We start from the raw sequence: 19480 nt of genomic DNA, 5'->3' as shown, positions 1-19480 counted from the left end.
GGACAGTGGGTGTAAATATATAATTTTTCTGCAACATTTTCTATTGAATAACCTTCTGGTGATTGTGTTGTATTATTGTCCATAGTAATAACATTACTATTTTATTTACTCAATTGTATTGTAATGTCTTTAGTGTGGGGAAACTGTTTGCAATGACAAACATACAAATAACATGCTTCCTGGGATATAAAATAAGTGCAATCCTACCTACAGAAGTCTTCACAAGACTTGAACAGAAAGCTCTATTTTCTGTATGAATTGCTGTTCACTTAGCTCTGACTGTGGCAATTACACTCTTGAATTCCTTTAATGAACATTCACTCAGCAACTGTTTGAAGTTATGATGGTGCTGAACAAATGATAATTAAGACTGGTCCTTGAAGTTATGGCTATTGCAGAGCCTAACAACTGCACTGGGGACTACAACAACTGCCTCCACTAAGTGATGTGGCCCTGTGATATTTCACCAAATGACTGCTTCACTTACTGATGGAAATTCCAGTTCCCGTTGAGTCATTAAGCAAGAACTACCTATATCCTCTTTAAGATACATCACACTAATTGATATAATTTTGCTGCCACCCCATACAAATAAGACTGCAAGAAGATTGTAGCTATTACAACTCTTAAAAATTCAAGTAGTCTTTGAAAAGAGGTACATATATTATTAATTGGATAATTGCCAAAGGAAAAAGCATCCAACTACATTTTCAGAAAAATAACCAAAAAGATGGCTCTGCGTCCTTGTGTGGGGAGCCCAAAGGAGCACACAGTTGTGGGATTGGTTAGTGCCATCAGAGCCCTCCATTTGTCTTTGGTGGTTTAGGAAGTATGAAACATAGATGGATGGATGGATGGACGGACGGACGGATGGACAGACGGACAGACAGACAGAACAATTTTACGAAACCATTTCAAACTATGTGGAAAGTAATATTACAAACAGTTCCAGCATATAAAAATGTCTCTCTGAATGGACATCCAAGATGTCAAGCAGGAAGACATAAGACAGATTTCTCCTCTCCCTCCCTCCACCAGAAAACAGTATCTTTAAATTGAACTGAATTTTTGGTGTTGGAGGAGCATTCAAATATGCACTTAACTGCAGGCATAAGTAGACAGTACCCAAAAGATGGTTATCACAGGATAATTTTATATGTATAAAATAGACTGAAAAGACAGAAATGGCAAATCATTACTTTATTGTCGCCAAGAAGTAGAGTTCAACTCAAATAGCCTTTACTTTTTATTTCAGCTCAGATTAACAAAATCAACAAAGGATATGTATAATTAAAGATATCTTATGGGACAGTTCTTTTCTAAGACATAAAATTTTCTGATGTAAGAACAGGATTAAGAATTAATAGTATAATTAAAACAAAACAAACAATACTGTCCACAAAGTCCAAGTTTCCGTTCCAGTCAGTTCAACGTAACAGCATATATGTTTCAAACGGAATGAAACCATTATAAAAGTAGATCAAAGACAGGTAAAGGGTAGCCAGAAAATTGTAATAAATAAATGACTGAAGCAAGATGAAAAACCATGTCTGCTCTGGAGAGTTGTTTATGATCTTAGCATAAAAATGGCTGATTTCCATCATAAAAGGATATTAAGTTAAATGGGTATCAGAGTCCTCACTTGCAAATGTTTAGAGACAATTGTTCATTCTTTACTGTACTGTAATTATATTCTAGTTTCATATGCTGAACTGATTACAATGACAAATTGTGATAGCAAAAAAGCAAATGGGTTTATTCATTGCTTTATGGCTTTTATTGATTGATTTATTGCTTTATAGCCTGAAACCAAGCCAACATACATTAAAATGTACAGAACAACAAAAGTGCATGCATAAAAATGACATAAAATAAAGTCACTCAAAACTAAGAAGGAGGTACCAGTTGGTTTGTGTAGGCTAAAGCTACAGATAGAAATTTGGTCATTGTCCTTGACACATTGAAAAACTGGTCATTTAAAAAACAACAATAGTGATCTCACCATGAGAACAATTAAAATTCCTAGAAAGAGCCATGGTGGAGCAGTAGTCAGAATGCAGTACTGCAGGGCTAACTCACTGCTCACTCCAGGAGTTCAAGTCTGAGTGCCTCAAGGTTGATTAAGCCTTCCATCCTTCCAAGGTCGGTGGGACCCAGATTGTTGCGGGGAATATGCTGACTCTGTAAATTGCTTGGAGAGGGCTGTAAAGCACTGTGAAGTAGTATATAAGTCTAAGTTCTATTGCTATTTTGCATACTTACCTCCAATGTGAATATAGTTGGTATTTTAATAAGATATCAGATGTAACCTCTCTACGCCTGATCATGAACAAGTACAATTTTCATATGGGAGATTGTAGCACCTTTTGTTTGCCACCCTCTTAGGTAATGCATTGATTCAGGCCAGAGAAAAAAGCTGCTATGTGGATCTTGTCAGATCTTGGAAAAAATAGAAAGAATCCAAGGATTCTTTCTGTAATAAAGACGGTAAATTTATCTATCTATCTGAATATCCAAATCCTTGGTGTTCTGCTTAAAGTGTGTGTGTGTGTGTGTGTGTGTGTGTGTGTGTAAGAGAGAGGAGGGGAGGCACAAATCAGGAAGACAGAAGCAGTAGGTAAATAAAGGAAAAAAGAAACACCAGTCTAGTTCTTGTGACTTTAGTGAAGAAAATGTTCAAGTTTTATTGCTATTATGACAAGTAACACTTTTTTTTTATAAACAATGTGAATGGAAAAATGATAGTTCCACTTCCTTCGGCTGCATATTTTCTCCTAGGATGGATTATCATGCCAAGTTGTCTTTGTTTTTTGCTTTCAAAAGGTTTAAAGTAGAGATGAGGAACATTTTCCCCTGTCTGGAGTAACATTCCTTTGTGGGTAATCTGTTGCAGCAAGTAGTAAAAGAAGCAATTCTTTCTCTTTATTCTTGTCTCTGCTATCCATATCTTCATTGATTAATTTCTTCCCTGAATCATATCCCTAATCAATTTCCTTCTTTTCCCCAATCATTTTCAATTGACCTCCAGAATCTGAGAGACACAAGAGTTTCCTAGAGCAACCTACCCAGGAAAGCCAACACAGACATGGAAATGTATATTTGCCCTTTGATGTCTTCCTCCTCTTCCTTTCTAATTACCAGTGGGCAGAAATGATGCTAATTAGCAGTGTGCAGTAGTCTAAACCTGTGCTTCCCATGCCGAGGTGAGCGAAGATGAAAAACAACGAGAGAATGATCCGATGGAAAGGAATGAAATAAGAAAAATGTCAGGTGCTGCATAATAAAATTGAAAGAAGAGTGCTGGATCACCTGTATAACCAAATACTAAGAAAAAGAGTTCCAAAGAAGGTGGTTGCCTATTTCACGTCTGCTCAGCAACGTCTCCCCACTACTAAAACCACAACATTTTCTAGCTTGTAATAAATACCTGGGGGTTTCTTCCCTATTCTCTGAATTTTTTTTTCTTTTTAGAAAAGTTCCCAGTTAAGAAATAGAAAACTGTGGGATGATTGACAGATTTAGGCAGTTTTCTCTGCTGTTGCAAGGCAAGAAAGAAAGAGCAGGAGTTTAAGAGTCTAGGGCACGGTCAAACTCGCCGTGTCACGTTGTTGTCACGTGACATTTTGCTATGTTTTTCCCATTCACGGAGCTGGGGTGGGTGTGGCCTGCATGTGACGCATCTGGCCTGTGGGCTGCCAGTTTGACGACACCTTTGGGCTAGGGTCATGGTGGCGAACCTATGGCATGCGTGCCGGAAGTGGCACGCAGAGCCATTACTGCCGGCACGCGAGCACTCTCCCAGACAACATGTACTGCGCATGCGCACGCACCACCCATCCGTGGGGGCGTGGCGGTGCGCAGGAGACACTTGTGCATGCGCAGAAGCACAAGGGACGCATGAGGGGGGTTATGCAGAAGCGCAGGTCATGCGAGTCGGCAGGTTGCTCACGCATGCGCAGGAGGCATGGGGGGGGCGCATGCATTGCCTTCTGGGTGATGGCATGCGAGCACAAGCAGGTAAGCACGCACACAATTATCGGCATGGGAGCCCAAAAAGCTTAGCCACCACTGGTCTAGGGTGATGAAGAGACACCCTTGGATTGGCTCTAATCTGTACATCAGCAATTCTCTACCTCAGAATGTGCTCTGTGCAGATTCAACCTCCCATTGGAGTACAAATAGTCCTCGACCTACATCAATTTGTTTAGTGATTGTTTGAAGTTACAACAGACCAAAAAAAGTGACTTATGACCATTTCTCACACTTATGACCATTGCCCCATCCCCATATTCACATGATCTACATTCAGATGCTTGGCAACAGGTCTATATTTATAACAGTTGCAGTGTCCCGGGTTTACATGATCATATTTTGTAACTTCCGGCAAGTAAAGTCAATGGGGAAATCAGATTCACTTAACAAACATGTGACTAATTTAACAACTGCAGTGATTTGCTTAACAACTGTGGCAAGAAAAATCATAAAATGGGGCAAAATCCACTTAACAAATTTACACTTAGCAACATACTTTCTGGGCCTTAATTGTGGTCGTAAGTCAAGGACTATCTGTACACATAGGCAAGGAATGAGAAACTGGTTTTCCAAAATAAATCATATAAGAAACTTAAAATGATACAATATAGCAATGATTTATTGAAATTAATAATAATATTAAATATATTTATAAGCCACTTAACCCAAAGTAAATTGCTGAAAGAGATGTATGGAACTCTGTTCACACTATTTATTTAAGAAGTTATCTGGCTCTAAATTACTCTGGACAGATTACAGTTTGAAATCTAGAGTAAGCTCAACGTGCCTGATCTTACTGAATGGCAAAAACTATGGAAGGCAGATGGTCCTTCAAATAACCAAACTTTATGACGGGAAGGGCTTTATAGATAATAGTAATTTTACCCAGAAGCTCACCAGAAAACACTGAAGTTTGTGGAGCCCATTCACTGTCCATGTCACTGCATTATGGATCAGTTGTAGCTTCAAAACAGCCTCATGCAGAATACATTGAAGCCCAGTTGTGGAATGACTAAAGATAGTCCTTGACTTACAACTGGTTGCTTAACAACTGTTAAAAGTTACAAAGGACCCCACCTCTCAAAAAAAAAGATACTTAGAACCTGGATTCCAAGTTCTAACAGATGGCCTGCATCCCCACAGTCATGTGGTCACATTTTGAACACAGTTGTCTTATGGTCTCATGACTGTGATCTATGACATTTTTTTTTTTGGTCCAGTTTCCAGCAAAAACCACCCAGTGTAAATAATGGGTTCACTTAATATCTGTGGCATTACCTTAATAACTGCTGCCCAAAAAAACAGGCCACATGGGGACTGCTGGGAGGGGCTGGGACGGCTGGGCAGGGCCAGCCAGGGGTGGGATTCGCCGGTCCACTGAACCGGCCATAGATTTAACAACCAGTTCACCCAAACCAGGGCAAACCAGTAGCAGTCCACTCCTGCATCTAACCCATCTAAGTTTACACTGCACAAAAAAGAAGAATGATATGAATATTTTTCCAGCTGCTGTATCAAAACAGATACCCTAACTGCAAACATATAGTTGAAAGAATATTTTTCTAGATTGTATTTGTTCGATTTTTGTTCTGTGGAAAACAGATATGGTGACTTTCAGAGGGACTTATAGAGTATATTTTGGATAACATAGTCGAAAAGGTATTTGTGGTCTAGGACTGTTAACCCAGGAAAAACATGTCAGAATTTGTCTCCAAATAAGAAAACCACACACTTATTTTTTGCATGCTGCAATGGAAATTATAGCCCTCTGAAGAGAAGTACAGTTAACAAAAGCTTTAATTAAAACCAGGTTAATGGGTCAGCATTAAATAAAACCATTTACAGAGCAATCTAAATGTATCATACATCACCCCATCCTATGAGAAAACCCTGACCAGCGGAAGTTACTTGTGAAGGGATTTTCTCTCTTCCTGGTTTTATAGAATCACTGGCAATGGCTGTTTGTGGGCTCTTTGTCAGAAGTGGGCTATAAATCCAACCTAATTATAAAAATACCGGTAGTACATAGGTTGCACTGGTGCTTTAACAAACATCCCACTCAGATATATTTATTCCTACTTCAGGTAGTGATCAGAATAAAGAATAGCAACATGAACAAACATAAGTTACTGAAGTGCTTCTCCTTGCAGATAAAAAAAAGGATTTTTTGCCAAGCTTGCCTTCCTTCAAATTAACACAGTGTACACTGCAAAAATGATTACAATATTTTTTCACTGAGAATGTTCTTTCCCATGGGTGTCAAACTCACAGCGTCATGACATTTTGCGACAATTTTCCCTTCACAGAGCTGGGTTGGGCGTGGCCTGCGTGTGACACATCCAGCCTGCAGGCCGCCAGTTTGACACCCCTGCTCTTTCCTGATAATAGCCTAACTCTCCAAACACTTTATAACAGTAATGCTTATATATTGGAATTAAAATGCGGCCTAATTTTCTTAGAACATAATTCAGCCAGTTTGGACGCATTATTTTGTTCATGCTAACCAGACGTTCTGGGAATTAAAGATTAAACACATCAGGAGAATGATAGGTAGGAGTCCCACCAGAAAGGCGGACAATACTTTAATGAAGATTCAAAGGTCAAGTGCCATTCTGTTCCTCAACTTTATTAATCCAATCTCTGATTGGTTACCATGTCTTTTTCATGTGCAAAGAGTGGTTACCATGTCTTTTTTTATGTTAAAAACATCTTACAACCACAGTACCAAATATAACAGTATCAACTCTTATACCAATATATTATAATTTTTTTTTGTATTTGTACGAGTACAGGTGAAACTCGAAAAATTAGAATATCGTGCAAAAGGTCATTTATTTCAGTAATGCAACTTAAAAGGTGAAACGAATATATGAACTAGGCTCATTACATGCAAAGCAAAATAGTTCAAGCCGTGATTTGTCATAATTGAGATGATTATGGCTTACAGCTCATGAAAACCCTAAATCCCCAATCTCAGAAAATTAGAATATTACATGCAATCAATAAAACAAGGATTGTACATAGAACAATATCAGACCTCTGAAAAGTATACGCATGCATATGTACTCAGTACTTGGTTTGGGCCCCTTTTGCAGCAATTACTGCCTCAATGTGGCATGGCATGGAAGCTATCAGCCTGTGGCACTGTTGAGGTGTTATGCAAGACCAGGTTGCTTCAATAGCAGCCTTCAGCTCTTCTGCATTGTTTGGTCTCATGTCTCTCATCTTTCTCTTGGCAATGCCCCATAGATTCTCTATGGGGTTCAGGTCAGGCGAGTTTCCTGGCCAATCAAGCACAGTAATCCCATGGTCATTGAACCAGGTTTTGGTGCTTTTGGCAGTGTGGGCAGGTGCCAAGTCCTGCTGGAAAATGAAGTCAGCATCTGTGGAAGGAAGCATGAAGTGCTCCAATATCTGCTAGTAGACTGCTGCATTGACCCTGGACTTAATGAAGCACAGTGGACCAACACCAGCAGATGACATGGCTCCCCAAATCAACACAGACTGTGGAAACTTCACACTGGACTTCAAGCATCTTGCAGTGTGTGCCTCTCCATTCTTCCTCCAGACTCTGGGTCCTTGGTTTCCAAATGAGATGCCAAAGTTGCTCTCATCAGAAAAGAGGACTTTGGACCACTGAGCAACAGACCAGTTCTGTTTTTCTTTAGCCCAGGTAAGATGCTTCTGTCGTTGTTTGTTGTTCAGGAGCGGCTTGACAAGAGGAATACGACATTTGAAGCCCATGTCCAGGATCCGTCTGTGTGTGGTGGCTCTTGATGCACTGACTCCAGCCTCAGTCCACTCCTTGTGAAAGTCCCCAACACTTTTGAATGGCCTTTTCCTGACAATCCTCTCCATCCCTGCTGCTTGTGTACCTTTTTCTTCCACACTTTCCCCTTCCACATAACTTTCTATTAAACATCCAACTTCTTTTGCAATTACCTTTTGAGGCTTTCCCTCCTTATGGAGAGTATCAAAGATGGTTTTCTGCACAACTATCAGGTCAGCAGTCTTTCCCATGATCGTGATTCCTACTGAACCAGACTGAGAGACCATTTAAAGGCTCAGGAACCCTTTGCAGGTGTTATGGCTTCGTTAGCTGATTAGAGTGGGACACTTTGAGCTTAGAATATTGAGCCTTTTCACAATATTCTAATTTTCTGAGATTGTGGATTTAGGGTTTTCATGAGCTGTAAACCATAATCATCTCAATTATGACACATCACGGCTTGAACTATCTTGCTTTGCACGTAATGAGTCTGTCTCATATATTAGTTTCACCTTTAAGTTGCATTACTGAAATAAATGAACTTTTGCACGATATTCTAATTTTTTGAGTTTCATCTGTATGTATAATAATATGTAATAATATTACAGTACGTATATACCTGTCCCCTAATGTCCTTCTTAGTGTAAAACTCCGTTTGCTGTGTTTCTTTGTTTTTAACTTCTAGCTCATAAATTTTTATATGTAATTCTTTCCCCTCAACCTGTAAGTTCCTGGCAGTTTTCATTTGATAAGTTAACATTTACGGGAATAGGCATAAAAACACAACATATTAACATTTCTCCATTTGACTTTGTGAGGGATAATGGAAACTCTGTCAAACACATGCATGCATCTCTAACCTACATTAATAACAGTCTGAAGTAGAAAGTTGTGGGACTTAGTTTCTTGCCAAGAAAACTATCCAAGCACTAGACCACAGTACAAATATTTTTACCCACAGGACTGCCTGCCAAATGATTTTAGCATAGAACAAGATGTTTTCCAAAATTCAGTCATAACCCTCATTCTGTATGATTACAAAAAAATTAACTCAGCAATATGAAAAACACACATTTCTGAGCCTGAATGGAATACATTAAAAGGCAAAGATAAGTAAAGGAATCCAGGCCAAGTATTCCCCTCAGCATAGAACAAAATTGGGGGTGGGAAAGTGGGGGAGTTTTTCATTTGTTGATGTATATTTATGTCAGACAGTGACTCTAAATACTGATGAAGAAGCAAAACACTCTACCAAGCTGAATTCTAAAGAAATACATAACTCCTTCTTTTTAACAGTATAGTCCTTTTAACAAGAAATTATAACTGAAGGTATTTTAACCCAATCAAGATCAAAAGCAGCAGAATAGACTACCTAGTATTTCCTGAGGTAAAGAATAGTCCCTACTGGGAGATCATTAATGGAAAACAATATTGTACTCAAACATTGTGGACAATAATTAGGTGATCCCTTTCTATGCAAGGCAATAGATAGAAAGGATAACTGTCAGGTTAAATTGATTATCTATTTCCGTTCTAGTCTAGACTCAGATTTAGTTAGAAAGTGAAAATAACCTTAGAACGTATGTTGGTCAATTACCAGGAATGTATACAATGCCATTGACTCTCTTATACCTTTCTGCAGTTTTTAGCGAACAGATTTTTTTAGCTAACTTGCCAGGATGGGCTATGGAAATAAAAATGTGTTCTTGCTTTGATGTTTTCTAGAATGTACTGTGTCAATAAGGCTGAGGTCATGTCTTTCTCTTAGCCTTTCACCTACACCTGAGTTCTTTCTGTTCCCCAGGTTCTTTTATAACTACATAAACCTCTTTATAAACCTTCCAAACATCTGAATTGCACTACTATCAATATTGAATGACACACAAATTTAATTCTCATTTCCAGAGGCAGGAGGAATTCATCAATTCATTGTCGATCTCCAAATTGTAAGACCTGACAAATCTTTAGGAACATAGTCTTCTATAGGGTGGGATCCATCACTGATCTAAAGCTCTACATCAAAATGGATACCCTGTTATAGTCTTAATCCTTCATTCTCTCCTACAGCTACAGGAAAATCAAAACATTAAGCAGATCTACTGATATGGTATTGGCTAGTAATGAAAGGAAAAGAATTCAAATTAAAATAGTGTAAACATAGAGTTAGCTGATAAGCAAGGAAATATTTATCTTTTTAATAAGAGTTTTGCTTGTAAGAGTTAATGATCCACACATAAAAAAGATATAACTTTTCCCAATAAATCAACTCCATTGGGGAAAACAATGATTTACAAAGAGACATTGAGGGAAATGTCCATCTGTATTATGTATTGATCTAATTTTACTTGACCATATTAAAACACCACATGTGTTGTGAATAACTTGAAATATAGTACTGTATGAATTCATTAACACTACCTTCTTCATTTTTATTCAAATAGTAATTTCAAATTTAGGAAACCTTGATTTTAATGGAAAGATAATGATCTAAAGTAGACCCAAACATCTGTTAAATGGTGAACTGGGTTTTTGTGGTCATTGCCTGTTGCGCTCAGTCCACTAAACTATATGCCAATTGAGTTGACCAAAATACAAAATAATTAAACAAACAGATCTAGTGTCACAGATGAAGCTGCTATAATTTTTAACACATGTACAATCCAGAAAAACTGATCAAACTCAGTGGGATTTTCTTTTCTGTAGGCCGAGAACTACTATCATCTCCAACTGGCAATAGCTACAGTCATTATCTGAGCATTATGAGATTTGTTTTAGAATCCATATGGAATGCTAATACATAGGATTGTATCTGAAATATCTAAGCATGGTATGGCATTTTCTATGTTGGAAATTTGAACAATAGATACCACGTATTGAAAACCACGTACAGCTGCTTTTTCACTATTACCTTGTCCATGTGGAAGAAACTTGCATTTTTGAAAAGTAGCAGATTTGGATTATCAGTAACGTTTTTCAACAATACTGAGCTCAGTATTTGTTTTTATTTATTTATATCCTGCCTTTATTATTTTCTACAAATAACTCAATATGGCAAACATATTGAACATACTTTCCTCCTCTTATTTTCTCCACAACAACAACCCCATGAAGTGAATTGGGCTGGGAGAAAGTGAAGTGGCCCAGGATCACCCAGCTGGCTTTCATGGTTAAGATGATACTAGAACTCACAGTCTCTTGGTTTGTAGCCTGATGCCTCAACCACTTGACCAAACTGGTTCTAATTGTTTCATTTATGCAATGCTTGACGTTTAGTTCAATAAAGGTACTTTAGAGCAGGGGTCTCCAACCTTGGCAACTTTAAGACTCGTGAACTTCAATTCCCAGAACTCTGGGAATTGAAGTTCATGAGTCTTAACGTTGCCAAGGTTGGAGACCCCTGCTTTAGAGCATGTGGGGTATACACTTAGAATCCAATGGAGACTCCTGAATGCAACCTGGAATCATAGTGTTAAAAAAAAAATAGGAATCATAAGGTAGCCTGGTATTATCTCAGTTTTATACACCTGATCCAAATGTTTTCTAGCAAATGCTCACAAATTTGTTACTACTATCCAGACTGTACTCAGCATAACCAAAACTTAATGCAGGATTCTTTTCCTTTCTAAAACTCATTTTCTGCATACCCTATATAAAGTAAGTTTATAAAGTAATATTTTCTTATTTATAGGTTCTAAAGACTTTTAATACATCCCAGTCTTATTCAAAGGACCTTTCAGCAACATTCTAAGTGCTTTTCACAATTCCAAGCAAATCTTTAAAACAATATTTCAATTTTTAAATTTTTTTTATATAATTATTTACATACATCATTATTATTCGGCTTCAACTGCCAATTACAACTAGCCTTTGCTCTATAATTCAGTGCAAGAACACATGTTCATTAAAAATAATTGGTAAATTCTACTGCATACTAATAAATAATTAATATACTAGTAAACATATGTTTATTTTAATAAAAAGTGAATTATAAAAAGTGAAAGATAGAAACATCATGCCTTTTGGTAAACATTACACTGACTTCTTCTATCTTCTGTGCCAGTCTTATCAGTTCGGATCTGTTTATTCTAAAATAAGTTTGCATTTATTTCACCCCAGATTTTGGCTTCACATAAATGAATAACATAAATGGAGTAAACTGTTGAAACCCCAGTGAGTATAGCATTTTCTTTAACATTAGGTCTTTCAGAATTTAAAAGACTCAGATGCATAATTATACATTCTTCCTTTTAATATTTAATATAACATATTCTCCAGTTACTACTATTCAAAATTATAGTTTTATGACACAATGCTGGAATGCTATTTATACAGCAGTGATCAGACAAGAGCAAAACCAGCTGGTTTGTAACCAAGGGCACCGGAAAGTTATGTCTGCCATTAGTACACCAGGGAATTTGTTGCTTGCTTTAACAGGGCTCAATATTTACCTAGAGCAGAAAATTGCTAGGTTGTAACGTACGGGACAATAAGCGACAATTTTCTGATTTTTGTATTATTTGAATGAAAAGGCAACATGAATGCAGCATGTTTAGATTTTGTGACTTCTCCCAGTCGTTTCTGCATCTGTCAACACCCTGCCCAGCTTAGAACCCTAGAAATCAGCATTTAATCACATTGGTGGTCTCCCTCGATAGAAAAAGTTCTTCATTCAGAAGTTCTATCTTGACTTGTAAAAAGTGAGGAACTGCACAACCACAGGATGGGGCATAAATATAGGGGGCTATAGTTTTTCTCTACTCTTTTTCCTCTTCAGTACTTAGGACATACATGTTTTACTTTAACCCAAGATATTTTGCCTAATACCTAGCTCTGAAATTTTAACTGACAGATTAACATAGTTGGAAGGGACCTTGCAGATTATCTGGTCCAACCCCCACCCCCCACAAACAGGAGACGCTACACTATTTCTTCTTGAAAGCCTCCAATGATGAATCTCCCATAACTTCTGAAGGCAAGCTGTTCCATTGGTTGATTGCTCTCATGGTCAGAAAATTTCTCCTTATTTCTAGGTTGAATCTCTCCTTGATTGGTTTCCACCCATTATTCCTTGTCTGGCCTTCAGGTGCTTTGGAAAACACGTTGACCCCCTCCTCTCTGTGGCAGCCCCTCAAATATTGGAAGACTGCTATCATGTCTCCCCTGGTCCTTCTCTTTACTAGACTAGCCATGCTCAATTCCTGTAACCTCATATGTTTTAGCCTTCACTCCCGTAATCATCTTTGTTGCTCTTTTTTGCACTCTTTCTAGAGCCTCAACATCTTTTTCATAGTGTGGTGACCAAAACTGGATGCAGTATTCTAGATGTGGTCTTACTAAGGCTTTATAGAGTGGTATTAGTACCTCACTTGATCTTGATTGAATCCCTCTGTTAATGCAACTTAGGATTGCACTGTTTTTTTTTTTTTGGCTGCTGCCGTACACTGTTGGCTCATATTTAATTGGTTGTCCACTAAGACTCCAAGATCTTTCTCACAGTTACTGCTATTAAGCCTGGTTTCATCCAGTCTATATATGTCCTTTGGTTTTTCTTGCCTAAGTGCAAGTCTTTACTTTTCTCTACACTGAATTTCATTTTGTTAAATAGAGCCTAGTGTTCAAGTCTGTCAAGATCTGGATCTTGAGTCTATCATCTATTCCTGCCAGCTTAGTATCATCCACAGATTTGATTTCCCTTCTATTCCCTCATCTAAGTCATTTATGGAAGTTATGAAGTTAATGTTCCAGCAACAATTTCACTTCAGGGGGGAAGAAAGTAGACATAATAGACAAGAATTTTTGATTTGGGAACCTCCCTGCTTCCACTTTCAAATGTGAATTACAAACTAGAGTACCTTCTTTCAGCAAAACAGGCCAACTTGACCATATAGTTTATGAGATTTGACTGTAGAAATAATATTCCTCTTTTGTTTCCTCACCTGTCTTGTCTTTGAGTCCAAATACTGTAAAATCAGCCTTGTGTTTACACAATGACTCCATGTGTTCCCCAACGCTGCAGTCACATAGCCAGAATCCCAATCTCCATTTCTAGAAGATCCTAGAATTTAAAAAAAAGATACACACATTAATGTTATGTTCTTGAAACCAGAGTTAAATTTATAGTTTGAATCTAAGTGTACAAAATAAACTTACAATGATGAACTAAAAAAGGTGATACATAATATACCTATGTTTATTATAGACAGCTGCTCATATTGTCTAGAACAGTATTTTAAAGGACTGATATCCATGTACAAATTGTTACACTTATCGCAATTTTCATATCATACCAGAAAGAAGCTTGCAGCCATGTGTTCTACTAAAGAATAGAGAACAGTAATATATATTCAGGGGTGTGTTTCTATCGGTTCTGTCCACCTCTGTAGAACCGGGTAGCTCTGAAGAACAGCAGACATAGAATTGGTTCTATGTCTGCTGATGTTTTTGCCCACCCACCCACCTGGACTCTTATCTGATCTTTATTTCCTGATTTTTCAACTTCAGCTGCCGAAAGAGGCACAGCTGCAGTTAAAAAAACAAGAAATGAGGGCTGTTTCAAAGGCTGCTTCTCAGCACACAGCGTGCTAATGACGATTAACAGGCCTGTGGCTCAGAGCTGGCAGGAAAGCTCGTAAATCCCGAACCGGTAGTTAACCCTGTCGTATCCCACCCCTGTATATATTAGAGCAAATTTCAAACTCTTTGGCAATATTGCAAGGAACAGAGAGTCTGAAAGAGATCTGGCTCAAATATAATAAGATCTATGATTGTAATATTGTGCACCCAGAAAGAAATAATATTTTCCTCTTGCATTTATCACGGCTAATCCACTCCTTTGCAGTGAAGAAATTTTATGTCCTATCTGGAGTTATTTATATATAGATTTTGTTAGATTTATATCAGGACTTCTTCCAAGAGAGCAAGACAGTTTTCATGAGGATCACTCTTCATTTTATACCCAGCCCTCTGGAGTAGCTTAATCTAAGAGACAGTAACTCACATAAAGTCACTGTGAATTTCTATGGCTAAGAATAGGTTTGAAATGAACCTAAGAAATCATGAAGTTTCTGCTTTTTAGTAATTACATTTATGACAAATTTATTGTCTAAAATTATGAGAAAAGCTTCAGGCAATTGTTTTGTCATTAATTTAACTTGAAAAATTCTACATTATTTATTCCATTCCTTTCTTTCTTCATTTCTTGCCTTCAAGTCAGTCTTGACTGGTTCAGGCTTAATAAGTCTCCCAGTTTCCAGCTTGCTGGCTTTGATAACTACACCAAACAGATTTGCTATTCCGCTTTAGCATTCAGATGATAACCTATCAAGTTATAAATTAGTAGCCCAACACCAATTGCTTACAGTTGGCATGATTTTGCCCAATAAACAAAGTTCTGCTCAGTAAACAAATTATTTAATAATTAAATAATTGCATTAAGTAACTACAAAAGCCAATGTACAGTAGACTTGTTGGATTGTATTTTGAGCAATTCGTGTGTGTGCTGCAACCCCCATGTCTGCTCTTCCATTCAAATTGCTCAAAAAGTAAAAGCTCACAATGCTGAAAATTTACTATAGTACTATAGACTTTCTATCACACCATTAATAAATAGGCATAACAAACTAAACAGATGTAAGGCAAAGTTTGTCTCATCAGAAAATGAAGGGGTTATTATTCAAGTCATGACAAACTGTCTGAAACTCTTATTATTGCACTGTTTATCACCTCTCACATAGAAATCATAAACTGACCACAAAATCATTAGAAAATTATTAATTTACAGCCTAGAAATAGAGGAAGTAGGTTATTACTCTTAACTCAATGGCACATTCCACTACACACCCAATGATGTCAACAGGTACCCTTAGTAAACAAAACCAGGTTCAAGGGCACAATGATTACAAAGAAAATAATTACTTTGCCCTCATGTCTGAGTGGTATAACCTTGTGGTGCCAGGCTATAATAGTACCAGCATGGACAACTGCTTGATGGATTATTTTTATGACCTGTATTTAGATAAGCCCTCCACATGTAGAATTCTTTATGCATATGTTTTAGTGCAAATTATTTTAGAGTAGAACAACTTCCATTTTATAAGGCAGCAGGAAAATTAATCTTTATGTTCTATTTATAGAAGAAATGCTAAAAGCTTTCTTCAGTCCTTCACGTCAAGTGAAACAGAGCCAAGCTCAGTGTGAGCTATGGAGGAAACAGAGCAATTCCTTAGTAGCAGTTGACAGATCAGTATGTTGCCCCACTGCTGAATGCTAGAACACAACGGATGTCTCAGTGGCAGAATATTGCAAAAGGAAAGGAAAGAGATAGCTCAAATATGCTGCTTATGTTACTATGTCAAGTGTAAATTGTAATCAGACCATCGATCTTCTTTCATGGCCTTAATAACATTCATTACACAATCAGAATAAGAACAAAAGGTTAGGATGTTCCAGTAAATCCATTTTCCTGTCATATATTCAACTTCGCTAGTAATATTGCTAATAGATACAGTGCCCTAGGAAAGGGCAAAAACAAAACAAAAACACCCTCCAAAAATCTGATAAAATGCTAAAAGAGAGCCAGTTTGGTGAAGTGGTTAAGACACCAGGTTAGCAACCGAGAGATTCTGAGTTCTAGTCTTCTCTTAGGCACGAAGCTAGCTGGGTGGCTTACATAGAATGTGCACATGGAAAATCAGTGGGTAAGAATTTTGGCAATGCACACATTTCCTAGGAGGAGACAATAAATCTTACCAGAGAAAGGCCCAAATTAAGAGACTGGACAGTTCCAAGCTGAATGGGGAGTAAGTATATGGTTGAGGATAACCAAACTCTAGACTCAGTCAACCTTCCCAAGCAAGGTTGCAAAGCCATGTTTTCACTCCTTTCTGGAAAGCCAGGAGAGTGGAGTCCTGCCTCACCTCTGGTGGGGAGTATGTTCCACAGAGAGTGGACAATGGCAGAGAAGGCTCTGTTCAGTTAGATTCTTCAACTGTCAAGGTCTGGAACATACCTTCCCTGACTGATTGGGTAAAACAGGCTGATGAAATGGGATGAAGATGGTTGTGTATGTAGCCTGGCCCCATGCCATGTAGGTTTTTAAAGGTCATAACCAGCCAGCACAAATTGGCACCCATGCAAACACAAAATTGTCTGCATTCTATAATAGCTGGAGCTTCTAGTTCTTTTTCAAGGGTGGCCCCATGTAGTGCCCCATGTTATGGCTTTAGTTTGGCAATTTCTGAAAAACCTTGACAAGAAAACTTATGGCTTTAGTTTGGCAATTTCTGAAAAACCTTGACAAGAAAACTGCAGGGATTTGTTCAGGCAGTCTCTGAGAATCAGTCATGATGGCTACATTGCTGAAGTTCTCTAAAAACGCACCATTTTGAGGTGTCTAATATCCCTACAGTGGTTACATTCAACATCTCCTAATGTGATTACAAAATGATGTGGCTGGCTGAGTGTCTTTATTAAAGGCTCCAGCACTCCTGAGAGTGAAGATGTTGTCTCCCTGGACTCCTGGTTGCTCAGTCCCATGGGAGACCACTGTTTTAAGGTCTTCTCGTGAGGAGTTGCCATTTGAAGCCCTTGTAGATGATCTCCCTTCTCTCAAGCTCCAGACTGGCCTACTCATCAGTCTTCTATTCTACACAATGGTCATCAGTCAGCCTGTCAGGCACCATTTTGAAAAAGGCTTGTGGTCTTCTCTAACAGAGGAGATAATATATCTTTTCCTACATGCTTAATATCAGAAATTAACATAAATCTAAAAACTTAAGTAATAATTAATTATACCAGACTACTGACTTTATTTATATAAAACTCACACGGATTCTATTATTACTGTATTCTATAAAACTACTTTGTCTTATAAGGAAAAATGGAAAATTCATTATTGTGCTCTTAGAAATTATCCAGTCTGCACCCTTTTAGAACTATCCAAACATGGTTCATTCTTGAATTTTGAACTGGATGTGAAGAACAGATTATTTCTCAGTTGAAATTCTTGAAATGATTGTGCAGCTGATTATGACATTAACTATAAAAATCTCACTGGTAAAACCTAAGGCAAAGGGAAGAGCACAAGGAAATGTGAGATAATGCTGTAATGCTAAACACGGCTTCTTTATTTATGGCACAGGCAGAAGGCCTGAATTTCAAAGTGTCTATTTTGGAAAACAAAGCAGTATCCGATAAGGTCATTGTAACTATTTTCTTGAGGATGCACCTGCCTAAAGCTGCCTACCCTGAAGCATATTTGTCTTTCTTATAAACTTGAAAGAACATATGTGCTGATGCTTACAGAAGCCTTATAAATCTCCTTTGTTGGAGAGCATTTTGTGTAGAGCTAAGGCGCTGGCCCAGAAACCAAGATACTGGGAGTTCTGGGATTCCCTTAGGAGTGAACAACGATGTTGTTATTGTGGGGAAAATAGGAGAAGGAAAGCATATTAGGTATGTTCACCACTTTGAGTGACTTATAAAGTCATAAAAGCTGGACAGAAATCTAATACGACAACTGCTAATACTTGTGAGGATCTAATCATATTTTTGAAATTACCATTCTGTTTAATGAAGGAGGTGGAAGGCTTAGCCAAATTCCTAGATGGAGTATCCTTATAAGTTTTCCATTCTAGCAAAGACATATCTGTTGTTAGAAACCAAGATGGGAATTAAACAAAGACTGGAAATGTGCAGAAAAAGGGAAAAAACCAAACAAAGCATCTTGGAAATTTTGTGGAATACATTCATTTGTGCTCCAAGGACAAGTTGACAGTAGAGAGTGTATTATTTATTGATCAATTTAAGAAAATGTATAGTGCCATCAATGCACTGTCAGGGCCATTGGGTGGCTTATGTTAAAAACAAACACTGAAGAAATCTCTCACACAAGTATTCTGCACCACTGCTTTGTCACCAGCATGTCATCAATAGTTTCTGTGTTCAAGAAACATAACAGAAATATACTATTCTACCCATTTGAAATAACTTTTCTGGAAACAGAAATAACTGAAAGTATTAAATTTAAGACAGTTACTATGATCAGAACAGTCTGTCTTGGGAGTAAATGACACTTTTCAAAATCAATGCAGAAAGTGAAAACAATACAAAAGTCCAGGGTTAATTCCCAAGCAATTAACTTCCAGCAGTCATTTACTGTACCTAGAAAAAAATCACAAAGCCGTGAAGCTGTATATGGTTCATAGCTACAGTCATGAACTGATTGTATTTCTAGTCCAATGGAGAGTAATTTGAAACTGAAGTACCTTAAATTGACACACTTAATTTCCAATAGCAAATTGCCAAAAAAGTTGATGCTCTTGTCCAGTTACAGTATGGAAATATGCAAGCCATTGTATTATGTTAGGATAATCATTAACAGTTACTAATGTTATTAGAAATCTATGATATTCAATAAACTTGCAGTAGTTCAAACAGTAAGCTCCAGGTAAAATTCTGGAATATTTGTTAATTAAGTCCAGTAATAGTGATTAATTAATTACATTTGATTAATTACATTTGAGTGTAACATCTGCTCAGAGTTAGAATTAAAAAATGAGTTCTTATACAGCATTCACCATATCAACACTGCTATAGGTACATTTCTTTTTGAATTATTATAATGGCTGAACAGCCAAATAAAACATTTAGTCTAAAACATTGTTGATAATTAAATTGATA

The 19480-nt window shown here is 37.5% G+C and overlaps 1 protein-coding gene across 20 annotated transcripts in view; it reads right to left on the bottom strand.

The window, feature by feature from the left end:
- The window catches only part of RAD51B (RAD51 paralog B), a 348291-nt gene that overhangs the window by 174449 nt on the left and 154362 nt on the right, over positions 1-19480 (bottom strand). For all 20 annotated transcript variants that reach the window (XR_015746713.1, XM_087951601.1, XM_087951610.1 and 17 more), the window contains one exon: positions 13738-13856. Coding sequence is in view for 19 of the 20 variants with exons in the window: in XM_087951601.1 (XP_087807727.1) it covers positions 13738-13856 (119 nt within the window). In the remaining variant the exon portion in view is untranslated. The remainder of the gene's footprint in view (positions 1-13737; positions 13857-19480) is intronic.

This window comes from Notechis scutatus, chromosome 1, assembly GCF_049901735.1.
Source record: "Notechis scutatus isolate UNSWTSFEM ecotype Mainland chromosome 1, rNotScu1.2, whole genome shotgun sequence".
Classification (NCBI taxonomy): Eukaryota; Metazoa; Chordata; class Lepidosauria; order Squamata; family Elapidae; genus Notechis; species Notechis scutatus.
The sequence above is the reverse complement of the archived record's forward strand: the minus strand, read 5'-3'. Positions and strand labels throughout refer to the sequence as shown.